Source organism: Myxocyprinus asiaticus, chromosome 24 (assembly GCF_019703515.2).
Source record: "Myxocyprinus asiaticus isolate MX2 ecotype Aquarium Trade chromosome 24, UBuf_Myxa_2, whole genome shotgun sequence".
NCBI lineage: Eukaryota > Metazoa > Chordata > Actinopteri > Cypriniformes > Catostomidae > Myxocyprinus > Myxocyprinus asiaticus.
This window is the reverse complement of record NC_059367.1, coordinates 37,432,887-37,450,998: the sequence shown is the minus strand read 5'-3', so window position 1 is coordinate 37,450,998 and position 18,112 is coordinate 37,432,887. Positions and strand designations below refer to the sequence as shown.

At 37.3% G+C, this 18,112-nt stretch overlaps 1 protein-coding gene across 7 annotated transcripts in view; it reads right to left on the bottom strand.

Moving 5' to 3' along the window:
* Positions 1-238: 238 nt before the first annotated feature.
* Positions 239-18,112, bottom strand: part of LOC127415449 (fibroblast growth factor receptor 1-A) — a 79,921-nt gene continuing 62,047 nt past the window's right edge. For all 7 annotated transcript variants that reach the window (XM_051654187.1, XM_051654191.1, XM_051654192.1 and 4 more), the window contains 8 exons: positions 17,884-18,005; positions 13,666-13,776; positions 12,903-13,093; positions 12,615-12,737; positions 4,645-4,715; positions 4,413-4,550; positions 4,223-4,328; positions 239-1,163 (listed from right to left, as the gene is read on the bottom strand). In XM_051654187.1, coding sequence (XP_051510147.1) covers positions 984-1,163; positions 4,223-4,328; positions 4,413-4,550; positions 4,645-4,715; positions 12,615-12,737; positions 12,903-13,093; positions 13,666-13,776; positions 17,884-18,005 — 1,042 coding nt within the window. In that variant the 3' untranslated portion in view covers positions 239-983. The remainder of the gene's footprint in view (positions 1,164-4,222; positions 4,329-4,412; positions 4,551-4,644; positions 4,716-12,614; positions 12,738-12,902; positions 13,094-13,665; positions 13,777-17,883; positions 18,006-18,112) is intronic.

Below are 18,112 nucleotides of genomic sequence, written 5' to 3'. Positions count from 1 at the left end.
GTATGACTTTCTTTCTTCAGTGGAACACAAAAGGAGACGTAAGGCAAAATAACGGTCACTTTCATTCAATTTCATTGTAAATCATGACAGAATTTTCATTTTTGGGTGAACTTTCCCAATGTAAGACAGAAGATGAGAACCATAAAAAAAGTAGGCTAGCTGTTTTTTCAACTATAGTAGCAGATATACATATAGCTTAAATCTGACATTGTACTGAGTACCATCTGGGAGATAGTAGCAGTTATGAGCCACTTCTGCCAGGCTGCAGCAATGATACACACACACACACACCAAAAAAAAAAAAAAAACATATAGTAACAAAACTGGCCATCTATCAGCTCTTAATAATATAATTTCATCTACAATTCTCATGAACGTTTTACAGTCTCTTTCAAAAAAGCTACACTTCAAAAAGTTCTACATAGGCACCCTGGTACAAAAAAGCAACACAATTCAAATAGTGTAATAAAAATAAGGGTAGAGTGTAAATATATTCATATTTATACATTTCTAGCTATATTTACAAGAAAAGTTGTCAGTTGGATAAACTGTTTGCCCGATGTTAAAATACAACTGGGCAGACCTTAGTGGAATACATTTTCTTAAGTATTTGGTCTGAGAAACAATAGAAAGGTCCTTGTTAAACATCACCAGAAAAAAAAAACTGTCCATCACACTTAATGATATCACTTCTTTAAGGTTTTATCTACTGTACATGACAAAGGAGGATGTTTCAGATATTTCGTATTGAAAAGTCTTCAGAAATGCACACGCTACTACTCTTTGCTCAAGTGCCCTCAGTAAAAGACCAGTTTGTTCTCCTCCAGTTGTATAAAAATAGCCGTAAAGTGGCGATGTCCATCCCAAGCAGTTCATCTCTTGGCAACTCTGTAGTGTGCTATGTGGCAAAGCGTTATCTCTCCAAGAGTTCATGGGCTGAGTCCAGCCAGGTAGCACATTAAAGAGTAACAGGTTCAGGAAGCTCAGCGCTTTTTAAACGGCACTCCGCGGTTGGGGTGCGGGGGGAATTTGGGCAGGCAGGGTTCATCAGCACCAGCGTCGTGGGAGAACACAGAGTCTTCACCAGAGGAGCAGGTAGAGCTGCGTGTGTCTGGGAAATTTGGAGAAAATTGGTCCAGAGACACCGACAGGTCCAGATACTCCTGAAATTAAAAACAAACATACAAAATTGAGTGCAAACAGCATTTACATGAGGGGCAGTATTTAAGATGGAATAAGTCATTTTAATCCAATACACTTTTTGTCAAATTCCACGAATATCTCTTCACGGTCCACTAGCTGTCCATTCTGTGTGTGTGCTGGAAAAAAAAAATCTGGTGTTTGTACATAGCCCTAGCTCTGTAAATGGGAAAATATACAAAGTGGATCAGACCGATCCACACAACACTATAGCGCATGCATGAATTTGGTGGGCGGAGCTTCTGAAGGACCACTGATGGGAGGGGTGTGTTTGTTTGGCTGTTGAGTCCAAATATCAAACAGTCTTTCTCAGGAATTGCTTACTCCACCTTTAAGACGGAAAGTTCACTAAGAAATATTAAGATTCTTTTTGTTGTGATCAGTTAAAAACATTACTCTCACAGTGGATGATTGCCTCAAATATGAACTTAAAGGGGTAGTTCACCCAAAAATGTAAATCCTCTCATCATTTACTCACCCTCATGCCAATCAAGATGTGTATGACTTACTTTCTTCTGCTGAACACAAAGACTTTTAGAAGAATATCTCAGTTCTGTAGGTCCATACAATGCAAGTGAATAGTGGCCAGCTCCAAAAAGCATATAAAGGCAACATAAAAGTTATCCACACGTCTCCAGTGGTTAAATCCTTATCTTCAAAAGCGATATGATAAGTGTGGATGAGAATCAGATCAATATTTAACTCCTTTTTTACTATAAATCTCCACTTACACTTCCACAGTTTTCTCTTTTTGTTTTTGGTGATTTTCATTCTTTGTGCATATTGCCACCTACTGGGCAGGGAGGAGAATTTATAGTAAAAAAAAAAAAAAAAAGGACTTAAAATATTGATCTGTTTCTCACCAACACCTATCATATCGCTTCTGATTATATGGATTTAACCACTGGCGTCATGTGGATTACTTTTATATTGCCTTTATGTGCTTTTCGAACCTTTGAAGTTTTGGTCACCATTCACTTGCATTGTATGGACCTACAGAGCTGAGATATTCTTCTTAAAATCTTCCTTTGTGTTCTGCAGAAGAAAGAAAGTCATACACATTTGGGATGGCATGGAGGTGAGTAAATTACGAGTTTTTATTTTTGAGTGAACTATCCCTTTAACATTGTGTCATAACCAGCCATGACATTAAACATCTATGGAGGCCCTTACAGAACAGAGAGGGAATTTATTTTTGGAAATAGTTTTGCGTTCCCTTGCAATAGTTTTGTGTCCATGTAACCATGGTTTTACTACATAAACCATAGTTGAACTATGATCATAGCAATCAAAACATTTCCCATGCTTTTACATAGTAACTATAGTTGCACTATGGTACTTGTAGTAAAAAAAAAAAAAACAACCACAAAATGTACCATGGTTTTACTCAGTAACCATATTTTGACCATTTCATAATAAAACCATAGTAATAATACAGGAAATCCAAAGTATGGTAATAATAAAAAAATTACAAAAAACATTCTCCCCCAAAAACATGGCTACTACAGTACATGTTACTATAGTAACATGGTTAATTTGTTGTATATGTATCATGCTTTTTAAAACCATGGTTCTTACAACAACAACAATAAAAACAAAAAATGGTTACTATGGACCTTGTTACTGCAATTTTACTATAGTGAAACCATTGTTAATTTTCATAATGGCATGTTTTAATGGTTGAAACCTTGCTTTTAAAAACAAGGTTACCACAAACTAACCATGGTGTTACTATAGTAAGCCTGCAGTAACCATGTTTTTGGCATAATGATTTTGACATACTTTTGGTCTTCATGTATTATTACTATGGTTATACTATGAAAAATGTGGTTACTATAGTAAAACCATGGTTAATTATTATAAGGTATGGATAAAGCTATCTCAAGGCAACCCAAAATAATTGTGAGGGAACGCAAAACTTTGTAAGGGAACGCAAAACTATTTAGGAAAATAAATAAAATCCTCCATGCCCTCAAAGGGGATCCGTAAACATCATGTTTCATGCCATGCAGCATTTTCGTTTAAATGTCAATTTTTTAATCGTGATTAATTGCATAATTCTTTGTAGTTAATCGCGATTAATCGCAGTTTTTGATAGTGCTGAAATTTGACACTATATATAATTCTTTTCCTGTCAAAATGCATTTATTTCCATCTAAGGAAAGAAAACAAAACAATATGTAACAACATAAAGCTTTATTCACATTTTTCCAAACAAAGCTTCTACAGTATAAAGATAGAAATGCACTAAAATAGCATCAATTCAAGTCACATTAAATGCTTTTCCAAAGTATAAGTGGGATATTGACTATTTGAAAGGACTAGTCTCCACATAGGTTGCATATTCATTGCAATGGGCATTAAATCCTTTAAACTCTCATCCTCCACAATATTAAACTACCGGTAGACTGTAGCTATCTGCTTTGTTACAGCAATCGTAAAGCCGCATTCATGATTCGCCTCAGGATGTCAGCGCCAGCGTCAAGCGCTACTTTGAACTCCACATGTTGATCTCGTTTTGGTGATAGTTTAGACTTGATGTGCTTTTGTGGTAATTAAAATGCACCTTAAATAGGCTATAAAACTCTTGATTTCTATCGCAAGTGCCATTCGGGCTTACTTTGTACATCAAATTGTGTAAGGAGCTCCTTTCCCCATCACATTATCACTGACATGGGAGCGCTGTTGTGTGTGTATTGTGAAGTGTGTGTCAGTGTACTGACACGGGCGGACACATCGCAAAGATTCCGTTCTTCAAACCAGTGTTTATTCTGGTTTATGCTGTATTAACGGAAAATGCCTTAATAAACGTTTTTAATTAGTCACATGCATTAACGCGTTAATTCTGACAGCTCTAATTCATAATATATACTAAATATATGAAAAGTACATATTTCTTCATGTCTTATCAGAATAATTTTTAATTGGTGAAAAATTCTAGCACAGTAAAAATACATGCCAAGTCTTGAAATCTCATTTGTGGATTCACCTCAGCTCTGATACAGCTTCTGCAAGGACTCACCTGATTGGACGTCATAGAGAGGGTGCGGTCTAGATCTTCTACCAGCTGTTTGAAAGTGGGTCTTTGAGATGGAACAGCATGCCAACAATCTCTCATCATCATATACCTGCAAGACAAACAGTTGTGGGGTGAGTTCCTCTGAGATCCTTCCAAAATCAAAATTTTTATGAGCAACAATGATGGCTCTTACAGTTCGTGGGTACATGTGGAGGGGCGGTCCATGCGGTGGCCATCCTTAAGCAGTTTAAAGAGTTCCTCTACAGGAACACCTGGATACGGTGAGCCACCAAGAGTAAAGATCTCCCACAGTAACACTCCAAAAGACCACCTAACACACAAAGACACCATCAGAGAGGCCATTATTATTATGTATAGACTTGCGTTTTGTATCCCAGTAAGATTGAGAATATATTCAGACGTACACGTCACTCTGGTGGGTGTAAATGCGGTCAAACAGAGCTTCAGGTGCCATCCATTTCACTGGTAAACGACCCTGTGGAAAACACAATTACTTCATTCAGCAACTCATTACCTCTATGAGGTTACACAACAATCGATATCTGTTTATAACAAATGCTGCATTCAAGTCCTCCTGGAAAGTTCCACCTTACGAGTTTGGAAATCGCAGTGACGACCTTATGTACATTCAAGTTTCAAGTGATTTTTGTCATATTAAAATGGATACATTAAGCAATTTAATATTTCTTTTTCTCTTTTTAACTTTCTGACAATGACACTTTTTAGCACTAGTGCAACAAAATGAAGAGGAGCGATATTTGATGTGTAATTGATCTATTGCGGCCCTAAAGTGGAGTCAGAAATATCGTAATTACAAGTTCAGAGCACAAGTGAAGTCATATTTACAAGACGTTGGAAAGGGTGTGTCGACATGAAAGATGATAGAAAGTGATGATTTTGCTTTATTTTATTTTATTTTTTATACATTTCAGTGCTTTGTTTCAATAATAATTATTTGTTATATATGACAGAGCTTAAAGACACCTAAAGTAACGCTAATGACTCACCCTTCACAGTTTGTTCTGTGCAAATTAAATGGTAATTTGTTAGATACCATATAGTTCAAATAGCTGTTAAAAGTTGATTGGTTTTGGTTTTCAAGATATAGATAGAATCTCCAGCCAGGTTTCCTAAGCAACCAAATTGGCCCGGTTGCTAGGGAGGGTAGAGTCACATGGGGTAACCTCCTCGTGGTCACTATAATGTGGTTCGTTCTCGGTGGGGCGCGTGGTGAGTTGAGCGTGGATGCCGTGGTGGATGGCGTGAAGCCTCCACACACGCTATGTCTCCGTGGCAACGTGCTCAACAAGCCATATGATAAGATGCGTGGGTTGGAGGTCTCAGACACGGAGGCAAATGGGATTCATCCTCCGCCACCCAGATTGAGGTGAATCACTACGCGATCACGAGGACTTAAATAAAAGCACATTGGGAATTCCAAATTAGGGAGAAAAAAAAAGATATACATAGACCTGTCCTCATAGACCTTTATGGTAATTCGGACAAAGACACTGCATGCAAAGTTGATCTGACCAACGGTACCATAGTTAGATCCATTTTTAGATTTTTAATCATTATAGCGCCATCAAGAGGCAGACGTCTGCAAATTTTGTGTTTGCCCTCAGAATGACCCCTTACATATCTGTACCAAATTTGGTCATAATATCTCATTCCGTTCAAATGTTAAAACCGTTTAAGTAAAAGTGGCCACACCAGCTATCAACGTTTTGGCGTACCTTTGCGACGCTGAATCGAAAGTTCAAACTTTTTTTTGATAATTATTAATATTGGGACTCCAAAGAATATTTCTGCACTATTTGGTTCCTATCAGGCAAACAGCCTAGGACTAGCTAGAAAAAGTATGTTTTTTAAATAATCTTAAATATTTAACAAACAATTTGATTCACACCAATGGTTCTTGAGGCAAAGTTGTTCAGAATAAAGAGATCGATCATATGGTATGAATAACATGTGTTTGTGTGAAACACAGCCATATATACAACCATTTATACGCATGATAAATGTGATAGCGCCTTCCGGTGGCCAATTTTTGTCACATTTTTGGCAAAGAGACAAATAGACCTACCATGTTTCATTCCGATCTGCCTTTTTTAACACTATCTAATAGCTGCTGAAATTTGATTGGTCAATGTTTTTAAAGATATGAAACTGTCCTCGTAGGCTTGGACAAAGACACTGCATGCAAAATTTCAAGTTGATTGGACCAACGATTCCATAGTTAGAGCCATTTTTAGATTTGTAATTATTATAGCACCACCAAGAGGTAGAGACACACATTTTTTGTGTGTGTGTGTCCTCAGTATGACCCCATACATAAGTGTACCTAATTTGGTGATAATATCTCATTCCATTCATGAGTTATGACCGTTTAAGTAAAAGTGGCCACTCCCACTACGTATGTTTTGGCGTACCTTTGCGACGATGAATCGAAAGTTCAAACTTTTTTAATATGTTTTCATATTGGGACTCCGCTAAATCTTTCTGCACTGGTTTGGTTCCGATCAGGCGAATGGACTAGGACTTAATTTTTTTCAAACAAAAAGGAAAACAAAAGGGTGGAGCAACATTTTGATGGTATTCCAAAAGAATTTTGTTTCTAGGCCTTACGGTACAAGAGTTATGACCCAAAATGTGACACATTTTTTTTCTTTTTGTTCACTGTAGCGCCCCCCTTTGGCTGATCGGGGCGAGTCCATGCATATGGCTAGCCATCCCGAGTACTACCAGGTTTGGTCTGCACTATCAGTTTTAGGGGAGAAAAATTATAATAATAATAATCCTTACAATTTCAATAGGGTTTCAGCCCTTCGGGCTAATAATAAAATCAGTACAGATACAATAGGGTTCCAGCCAGTGGTGGTGCACTACATTTACTCTGTTACATTTACTTGAGTAACTTTTTGGAAAAAATGTACTTTTATGAGTATGTTTTATGGTGGGTACTTTTCACTCTTACTCAAGTACATTTCTGATGAAAAAAATGTACTTTTACTTTGTTACAATGGGTAGTGTTCCTGTCGTTACTTTACTGGTTTTAACTGAACTTCACAGCTGCGTGCTGTCACTCGAGTTGCGTTCAACACTACAGCAGCAAGCGCGCAAAACAAACATTTCTTCACTCCACACAATGCCTTCATTTTACACCAAGCCAAGAATATATTTCAAGATTAAAATTGCAGCTGCATCTTAAGAAAACAGGGTGAGGTAAATTTTAGAGATTGTGATAATGTGGGCTTGTCTGTGTCATGGTGATGCTCATTCATTTTCAGCGTGAGTCTGTAACTATGGGCTCTTATGACCTCAGTTTCTAAGTTTACATTTTTATATCAGCGCTGCAACATATCAGTGCCTACTGTATAAATCCTTGAAAACATCCACGTTAAGTGCAAATGTTTTGCCCTGCCTATCGCGATTGTGAGCATTTCTGCACATGCAAGGTTGCTGCATGCACAGCGTTTGACAGAGGTATTGTCTTATGGATAACAAGCTTCCAAACACAGAGATAAGGTGCCATTTACTCTTAGTATACAGAACTAATTATCTAAATTCTTTCAACACCGAACTAAATTCACGCAGGACGTAAAAAGCTGTGAAAAATACGACAGAAGGCATGAATAAAGCATTAAATATAATTTGGGACTGTGTGACATTGTTCACGTTTTTCACCGTAATAATTACTAGAAAACAGTTTCCAAACTTCTCTTCTAATTGACAGATTCGTCCAAATCTGAGAAGTGTCCTTAAAGTGATAGTTCAGCCTTTAATTAATATTCTGTCATCATTTCCCTGCCCTCGTGTTCTTCCAACCCCGTGAAACTTTCTGTATTCTGTGGAACCCAAAAGATGCTATACAGAATGTTAGAGACTGACAATCTCAGTCACCATTCCCTTTCAAAATTTGGAGGGAAAAAAAACATGAAGTGAAAGTAAATGATGATTAAGGCTAGCATTCTGTCTAACATCTCCTTAAAGGATTAATTTTCCCAAAATTGAAAATTCTCGCATCATTTATTCACCCTCATGCCATCCTAGATGTGTTTTTTTTTCTTCTGCTGAACACAAAGATTTTTAGAAGAATATCTCAGCTCTGTTAGTTTATACCAGAATGCAAGTGAATGGGTTCCAAAACTTTGAAGCTCAGAAAGACATAAAGGCAGAAATAAAAGGAATTCAAATGACACTGGTTCAATCTAAGTCTTCAGAAGGGATCTGATAAGTGTGGGTGAGAAACAGATCAATATTTAAATAATTTCTTACTAACAAATCTTCACTTTCACTTTCACAATCTTCTTCTTGTGTTTTTGGTGATTCAATTATTTGTACATATCGCCACCTACTGGGCAGGGAGGAGAATTAATAGTAAAAAAGCACTTTATAAATTATAAAGTTATAGATATTTATCTGTTTCTCACCCACACCTATCATATTGCTTCTGAAAATCACTGGAGTCATATGAATTACTTTTATGCTGCCTCTATGTGCTTTTTGGAGCTTCAAAGTTCTGGTCACCATTCACTTGCATTGTATGGACCAACAGAGCTGAAATATTCTTCTTAAAATCTTAATTTGTGTTATACAGAAGAAAAAGTCATACACATCTGGGATGGCATGAGGGTGAGAAAATGAGAGCATTTTATTTTTTGGTGAACTTTCCCTTTAATTTGATGCATGGAAGAAAGAAATCATATGGGTTAAGAACAACATGGTGGTGACAATTTCCATTATTACAATAATATTAGTAATAATAGTTATATTATTAATAATAATAATCATTCTGTAATGCATGTTAAATGTGTATCATGTACTGGAATATAGGAGAGCAAACATCCATTACGTTATATGTGAAAGTAACTAGTTACTCACTACTTGAGTATTTTTTAAAGTAAGTAATTTTTAAAATTATTACTTTTACTTCTACTTGAGTAACTGTACTTTTTCTTGAGTAAAGTTTTTGGCTACTCTACCCACCTCTGGTTCCAGCACCTTCGGTGCATGGACCCCTACATTTAATAAAAATTCAAATTTAGTAATTTTAAATATAAATTTACTTAAATTTAATCAATTTACAGAGACAAGAAAAATATGTGATCCCTTTGGAATTAGCTGGATTTCTGCATTAATTGGTCATAAAATGTGATCTCATCTTCATCAGTCACAAGTATAGACAAACACAATGTAAGCTAATAAACAATTATAATCTTTCATGTCTTTACTGAACACATCCCATTAAACATTCACAGTGCTGTGGAAAATGTAAGTGAACCCTTGGATTTTTGGACCATTCTTCCTTACAGAACTGCTTCAGCTCAGCCATATTCTTAGGATGTCTGGTGTGAACGGCTCTCTTGAGGTCATTCCACAGCATCTCTATAGTGTTAAGATCTGGGCTCTGACTGGGCCACTCCAAGAGGTGGATTTTCTTTTTTTTTAAGACATTCTGTAGTGGATTTACGATGTTAGGGTCATTGTCCTGCTACATCACTCAACTTCAATGAACTTCAGCTGGTGCACAGCAACCCTGACATTATTAGGTATGGGAATCGTTAGGAATTTAACGATTCCAGTTCCAATTCCTTCCTCTTAACGATTCTGTTCCCTTAACGGTTCCAGTAATGATTCCCAGTAGTTCTTTTACTACTTTTGAAGAAGAATTATTTGAAAATAAGAAATGCAATTCTTATTGGATTTACTGTCCTCTGCAGTCTGTTGCCAAATGATGAGATCCTTTAAGATTTCTACAGAGCAGATATAACAAACCAGAAATAAATGTAATACAATTCTTGTAAAAGGTGTGTTTGCTGACTTTTTAGAGGCATATATACAATCCAATATTTGATCCTAACTAGGCCGAAAATATTCTGGACAGTTTCTAAACAAACAAGATATGTGATGGCATATTACATTCATTCATTCATTTAAAAAAAAAAAAACATTTTTATATAAAATTCCTTTTATTACAAAACTCGTGTTTCTTTAATTAAACATTGCCATATGAACAACCAGTCAGTAACTGCACTGCTTGATTAAAGTCTCACAGGTCTAAAGTCACATGGCATAACAGTAACAGTTCCAGAGACAGTTTAGACTGTGTTCTGTTGTCTAATGTTGTACTTCAAGCTTGTAAGACTTCAGCAGTTCTTATTTAATTTCAAGTTGGACATTCATAACTTGCACATGCACCGGAAGCACTTTATGTTTCAAGCTGTAGATTAAAAAGAACCAGCTCATCTAAATCATTCTTTCGGGAATTGGACCATACCGGAAGCGCTGTCTGTTTCACGCTGTAGATTCAACAGAGCCGGCTCATAAGAGTAATTTGTTTGTGTGTTTTATGCTTTTGACCCAGTAGAGGGCAGCGCTGCTACAGAAATGCGCTGCTGGAAACACTGTCAGAGTATTTCAGTATGGTGTTCCAGCCGCATCGGCAGAAAATTCACACAGGGGAATTGTTAACGGAACCGAAAGTCACGAAGATCATCCGATTCCAGTATTTTGTAAAGAATGGAACCGATTTCTGAACAATAACCGGTTCTCGGTTCCCAACCCTAGACATTATCCTGTAGGATTTCTTGATAAACTTGGGAATTAATCTTTCCCTCGATGATGGCAAGTGGTTCAGGCCCCAAAGCAGCAAAGCAGCACCAAATCATGATGCTCCCTACACCGTCCTTCACCGTTGGGATGATGTTTTCATGTTTGTATGCTGTGCCCTTTTTACGGCATACGTAGTGCTGCAAGTTCTTCTCAAACACTTCAAACTTAGATACATCAGTCAACAAAACATTTTCCCAGTAGTGTTGTGGAGTGTCAAGGTGGTCTTTGGCAAACTTCAGGCACGCAGCAATGATTTTGTTGGAAAGTAGCAGCTTCTTTCGTGGTGTCCTGTCATGGACACCATGCCTGTTTAATGTTTTCCATATAGTAGACTCATGAACAGAGATGTTAACCAGATCCAATGATTCCTTCAAGTCTTTAGCTGGTTCTTTTTTTACCTCATTGAGCATTCTGCGGTGTACACTTTGAGTCATCTTGGCTGGATGGCTGGAGAGTAGCCACAGTACTAAATCGTCTCCATTTATAGAAAATATGTCTAACCGTGAACAGATGAGTATCAAAGCTCTTCAATATAACTTTGTAACCCTTTCCAGCTTTATGCAAAGCAACAATTCTTTATCATAGGTCTTCTGAGATCTCCTTTTTGCAAGGCATGGTCCACGTCAGCAGATGCTTTTTGAGAGTAGCAAACTCAAAATGTTTGAGTGCTTTTTATAAGTCAAAGTAGCTCTAACCCACACCTCCAATCTAGTTTCATTAATTGGATGCCAGGTTTGCCAACTCCTGAATCTAATTAGCTTTTTTTTGTCTTCTTTAGCCTAGGGATTCACTTACATTTTCCACAGCACTGTGAATGTTTAATGGGATGTGTTCAATAAAGGCATGAAGTATAATAATTGTTTATGTGTTGTTAGCTTCAGCACATTGTGCTTTGTCTATATTTGTGACTTTAATGAAGATGAGATCACATTTTATGAGCAATTAATGCAGAAAACCAGCTAATTTCAAAGGGTTCACATACTTTTTCTTGCCACTGCATTATCATAAATTCTCTATCTGAATAATATCTTATATTTATGAAACAATTTGTATACCCTGGACGTAGGTGCATCCCATGTGCACTTGAAGGCTGCATATGTATTTTATCATTATCTTGCGACCACAGAAAATGATAGAAAAAGTAGTTTTGTTGCGCAAGCCGGACATTAAACTGGTAGTAAAACTTCAGAAACTGGCTAAATAAGTAGTATTTTCTGGCAAGTTTTATCGCTATTTCTGAGTACACAAAATGTGTACAAAACTATACAATCAACATTGACAATTACTAATTATTATGATCAATACCAATTTGCTTCTGCCATGATTCTTTAATTGATATGCCACCAACTCAAAATAAACTTTGATAAATTACTGTTAAATACGACTTGTGTTATCTGCACTCATCTTGTAAATACAATTATTTCAACATGACTTAAAGGCAGCAAAAGATAACTAGCTGAGATAGTTTCATAGTATTAATTCAATGAGCGCTTTAACATGCACATTCTTACACTGATTATGCTTAATAAGCCGACCACCTGTGTAGTCATGTAAACGCAATAAACGCCTTTCATTTATCGGTGTTAGGTCATAAACAGCATAAGAATAAATTGATCGCCAAGGATAGATTTTTGCCAATTACTCCCATCTCGCTTTGCATGTAAATGTAACGCACTCATGAGAAACTAAATAGCAATCGAAGAAAATGTTGTATAGCAATTTAACATTTTCAATGACTTCTGCCTTATAAAGGTCTTACATTGGTGGTCTTCTTGTAGTAATCAATATGATGGATGTCTCTGGCAAGGCCAAAGTCTGCTATCTTCATAACGTTTTCTTCAGTTACTAGGACATTACGGGCAGCCAAGTCTCGATGAATACACTGCAAGAGAGAAAACACACACACGTGCATTATTCAAGGGAACAATTAATCAAAGTCAAGGAGAAGACTTGGGTCAACAGCAATACCCTCAAGACAAACTATCCAGTCATATGTCAATCTGACTGGTATCACCAATGACAGAAAAATAGCAAGTGAGATGCCAACCTTCTTGGATGCCAGGTATTCCATGCCACGTGCCACCTGGTAGGCGCAGGAGACAAGATCTTTGAATGACATGTTCTCCACAGGCACCTGGTCAGGGTTGTAGCAGTACTCCATTCCGGGAGGACGACGTACACGTAGGTATTCTCGTAGATTACCCTTTGCTGCAAACTCTACAATGACGTAGAGTGGACCTGAAGCAAAAATATGAATATATTTCAGTCACATAAAATGTAGGAATACAACACAAGCTGATCACAAAAACTGGTGGAACGATATCGGTTTTTCAATGGCTGATACTGATGTCTAGAGATCAGAGTGACCAATATAATGCAGATATTTATACATCACAATTTAATGAATGTAAATGTGATGCAAAGAATGTAACTTGTTCAACATTACAACACTTATTTAACATTATTTATTTAATGCACTAATAAAAGGTGTTTATCATCCACTGACAAAGCTGTTGGTAGAGTTGAACAAAAAGCAAAGCAAGTACAGTGATCAACCAATGCTGATAATTTCAAAATGAACAAATGTTTTTTCTTACAAATTATGTGTGATTTAATAAAGAATTTAGGTTATCACATTTATCTAGCTTGTGAAATCACAATAGCTGGGCTGATGACAACATTCTGTCCTTTTGAAGTCAAAAGAGCAGCACACCTAACAAATTGATTATATAATATGAAATGAGCTCAAATTTCTCCCTCCCTCCACCCATCTGTCTCTCTCCCTCTTTCTTCCCGTCTCCTCTACTCACCATCTTGTGTGCAGGCTCCCAGCAAGTTGATGATGTTCTTGTGTTTGCCAATAATCTTCATCATTTCCATCTCTGAGATGAGGTCTGACAGGTCCTTCTCTGTGGCGTCGGCTAAAAAAGCAAAATTGATGAACACACGTATATTAGTGTGACAGGTCACGGAACCTTCAACTTCGAAGGCCATGAGGGAAAAACAGCTGGAAGCTGACAGCCAGTTCAGAGAGGGGTTTTTTTTTTATTTTTTATTCCTCCCTAGATGAAAGGTGTGAGTTTTTATACAGTATATCTGATGTGGACTTGACATTGGACATTGACTCTATTTTGCTGACAATTAATGAACAATTACAGGAAGCATGGCCTCCCTTAAAATGTAATCAGAAATAATATTTAACGTACAAATTCTATATTTTTTGTATATATATGAATAACGATAAATGTCGTTCATCACACAAAGTGATCATATGGCTTCAGGAGACTTGGAATATAGTGCACAAGTTGTATCGACTGTGATTTCATGGCTTTTTTTCTTTCTTTTTTTTTCTTTTTAGAGTCACAATTCAATATCCTTATACAGTGAACAGGGTCCCCACCACTTTTGACCTATGAAATTCCTTGACTTTTCCATGACATTTCCAGTCATTTGTAATTACTGGATACAGACATTAAAAATAAGTTTTATTCAGACCTTTTTGCGAAAGAATAATTCAGACTGATTTGCGAACGGACATCAATATGGCTTGCGAGCAAATTTTACTCTAGAAAAGAGCAATATCTAGCTGACATTGCATTTTTCTTTTTTTTATCCCCCTAATTTGGCATGCCCAATTCCCACTACTTAGTAGGTCCTCGAGGTGGTGCGGTTACTCGCCTAAATCCGGGTGACGGAGGACAAATCTCAGCTGCCTCCGCTTCTGAGACCGTCAATCCACGCATCTTATCATGTGGCTCGCTGTGCATGACACTGTGGAGACTCATGCTATTCTCCGCGATCCACGCACAACTTACCACGCGCCCCACTGAGGGCGAGAACCACTAATCGCAACCACGAGGAGGTTACCCCATGTGACTCTACCCTCCCTAGCAACCGGGCCGATTTGGTTGCTTAGGAGACCTGGCTGGAGTCACTCAGCACACCCTGGATATTGCATTTTTAGTGCTGAGGGGGAAAAAAATGCATATTTACTAGGAATGCACCAATATAAACATTTCTGACCGATGCTGATTTTAACAAAAACCTATAGGTTGATACTGATATTTTGTCATCAGATCACTGTTTTATTTTGGAATTATGCTTTAAAAATGTACAAAGAGGTACAAAAGCTTTTTTATTGTTCTAAAAATGTATAATATCCATTGAACATGGATTGGATCTGTTGAACACATGACAGGCTATCGTTTTAAAGAGAGCCACAATTAAAAATAAATAGCAGATAAAAAGATACAAAAATAACTAAATATGATAACATGATGATTGATACAAAAAAAAAGGTTCTAAAACATTTTTGCACTTTTGTTTTTGCATTCCAAAACAACAGAACTCACATTTTACATGTATGTGCTGTTTATGATAGAACATTACAAATTCATACTATGCATATGTTGGGCAATTCCATGAAAATGTCAACCACATCAATAATTTTTTAACCAAAGGAACGAAAATTTAAAATTCTGTATTATAGTAGTATAATGGATTATGCCATCCAGACCGCTAGAGGGTGCTACTTGACCACACAGCGCTGACTGGAACGCTGAATGCAGACTATGGGTGCCTCTCAATTAGATGCCTAGTTCTCAGTAGTCAGGGCACTGATCAGGGAGTCTGAATTTTTAAAAGCTGTCTTGATCGCAAAATCATTTTAGGGCACTGAAACTTTCGCTCACTAAAAAATCCCACAATGCACCTTAAAAACCAGGTAGCATCGTTGCTCATTGTGTTCCCTTACTGGAAAAGTCGTCATCTCTTCTGAAGTCTCTCAAGCCATTAGAAGACGAGTGCAAGTGTAAATATATGAAGTCAAACCCTTATTTTCTCTTTAAAAGAGATGTTGTTTGTAATGTATTTCATCCATAATGACCATGAAAGAGAAACTTTTAAATATTAGTTGTTAAAAGTAGGTTTAAAATACAATACTTTCTACTTTTATTCCTTTATTTAAAGTAATTTATCTTTCATAATAACACTACGTTTGTCTTCAACGAAAATCAACGATAGTGACATTTATATAGCAATGGTGTTGATTAATAACAGCTGTGCTTGAATGCGCGAGCTTGTTAGTGTCACAGGTAACTGAGTCATAAGTGTCCCACTGTTCAGTGGATTAACACCCTTGCTAGTGCCCGAGTTCATGTGCACAATATATTGATTCATGACATAGAGCACTAGGGAGCTGATTGAGACACACCCTATATTTTCCAATGCAGCCTTTTAAGGTTTATTATTCGCGCAAAGCAATATTGCGATTTCAAGCTTAATTCAATCAATCGTGCAGCATTGATGGATATCATACCAATGTCTCAGAAGTCAAAGTCTGCTGGTTTCAAAGCATTTTGAATGGTTTCCCTTATCATGTAGTCTATAGGTACAACCCCAATTCCGAAAAAAGTTGGGACAGTATGAAAAATGCTAATAAAAACAAAAAGGAGTGATTTGTAAATTATGTTCACACTTTGCTATATTGAAAGCACTACAACTACATATTATATGATGTATTTCCTTGTGAATTTCATTGTTTTTTTGAAAATGTACAGTAATTTAAAAAAAACAAAAAAATCGAGATGGGCAATTTAAGACTAATAACAATTTGAGGACTTGAAATAAGGCGATGTGAATCAGGAGATGTTAAACAGGTGAGGCAATCGTGTCATAGTACTGTATACTGTATAAGAAGCCTCCATAAACAGCCTAGTCCTTCAAGAGCAAGGATCTTTCAAGACTTGTCAATTTGCCAACAGATGCTTCAGCAAATAATCCAGCACTTTGTTCCCCAAAGACAAATTGGAAGGATTTGGGGAATTTCACCCTCTACAGTGCACAATATAATTAAAAGATTCAAGGAATCTGGTCAAATCTTGGTGCATAAAGGGCAAGACGAAAACCACTTCTGATAGCGCTTCTCTGATCCCTCAGACATCACGGTCTTAAAAAACGGCATTCGTCTGTAATGGATATCATGAACATGGGCTTGAGATAACTTTAGTAAACCTTTATTAGTCAAAACCACTCGCCGCTGCATCCAAAGATGCAAGTTAAGACTTTATCATGCAAAGCAGAAGCCATACATCAACACTGTCCAGAAGCACTGCCGACTTCTCTGGGCTCGGTCTCATCTTAGATGGAAAGTAGAACAGTGGAACTGTGTTTTTTGGTCTGTAGAGTCCACATTTCAAAAAGTTTTTTGAAAAACACAGCCGTCGTGTTATCCGGGACAAAGAGGAAAAGGACCATCCCTGTTGTTAGCATCAGGTCCAAAAGCCAGTGTCTGTATGGGCCAGGGGTGTGTCAGTGCCCATGGCATGGGTAACTCGCACATCTGTGAGGGCACCATTAATGCAGACAGATATGTAAAAATTTTGGAGCAACACATACTGCCATTCAGCACCGTCTTTTCCAGGGATGTCCCTGCATTTTCCAGCAGGACAACTTCAAACCAAACACTGCCCGGATTACAAGTGCATGGCTGTGTAAGCAGAGCATGTGGGTGCTAGACTGGCCTGTCTGCAAGGTTAAGGTTAGGGAACACTGGGTGAAAATAATTCCCTTTCGTGTTTCACAGGAAAAAAAAGTTTGGATTAGTCATTCTTGTTCCACTTTTGCTGGAACAAAGTCATAATTCTGATATTGTATGCAGAATATAATATTTTTACTAACAGTTTTCATTGTCCTGTCAATGTCCCAGGTCTGCTAAATCTTTGTTAGGTTTTTAAAAGCTTCTGTACACACTCTGTATCAGTGTCAGAGTGTTTGCTAAAGTTTCTGGCCATTGGATCGCTGAGGAGAGGAAAGGGAGACATCAGTATTTACGCCAGAATAAACACACACTGCTCTGGTATGGTATGTGACACAAGAGCTCCATTAATGTGCTTCAGGGTCAAAGTGGAACACAGACGAGAGCTCAGTAAACCATCACATTCCTCATGAGATACACAATTCCAGGCAGAGTTTGCTGACGTTTTCCCCATTTTTATACCATACACGATAAACAAAAAATAAGCCCTTACATTTGAGCATCTTGACAGCAACCTTGGTGACACGACTGGGTTTGTCTTTGTCCATGCCCACAGCCTCGGCCATCACCACCTGCCCAAAGCAACCTTCTCCAAGTGGCTTCCCAAGAACAAGCCTGAGTTACACACACAAACAAAATTATTTTTTGACAAAGCACTGTGTTAATTAGTCAACATTAATTTCCACTGAATAAAAGTAATCAATATGACTCCAGTGGTTTAA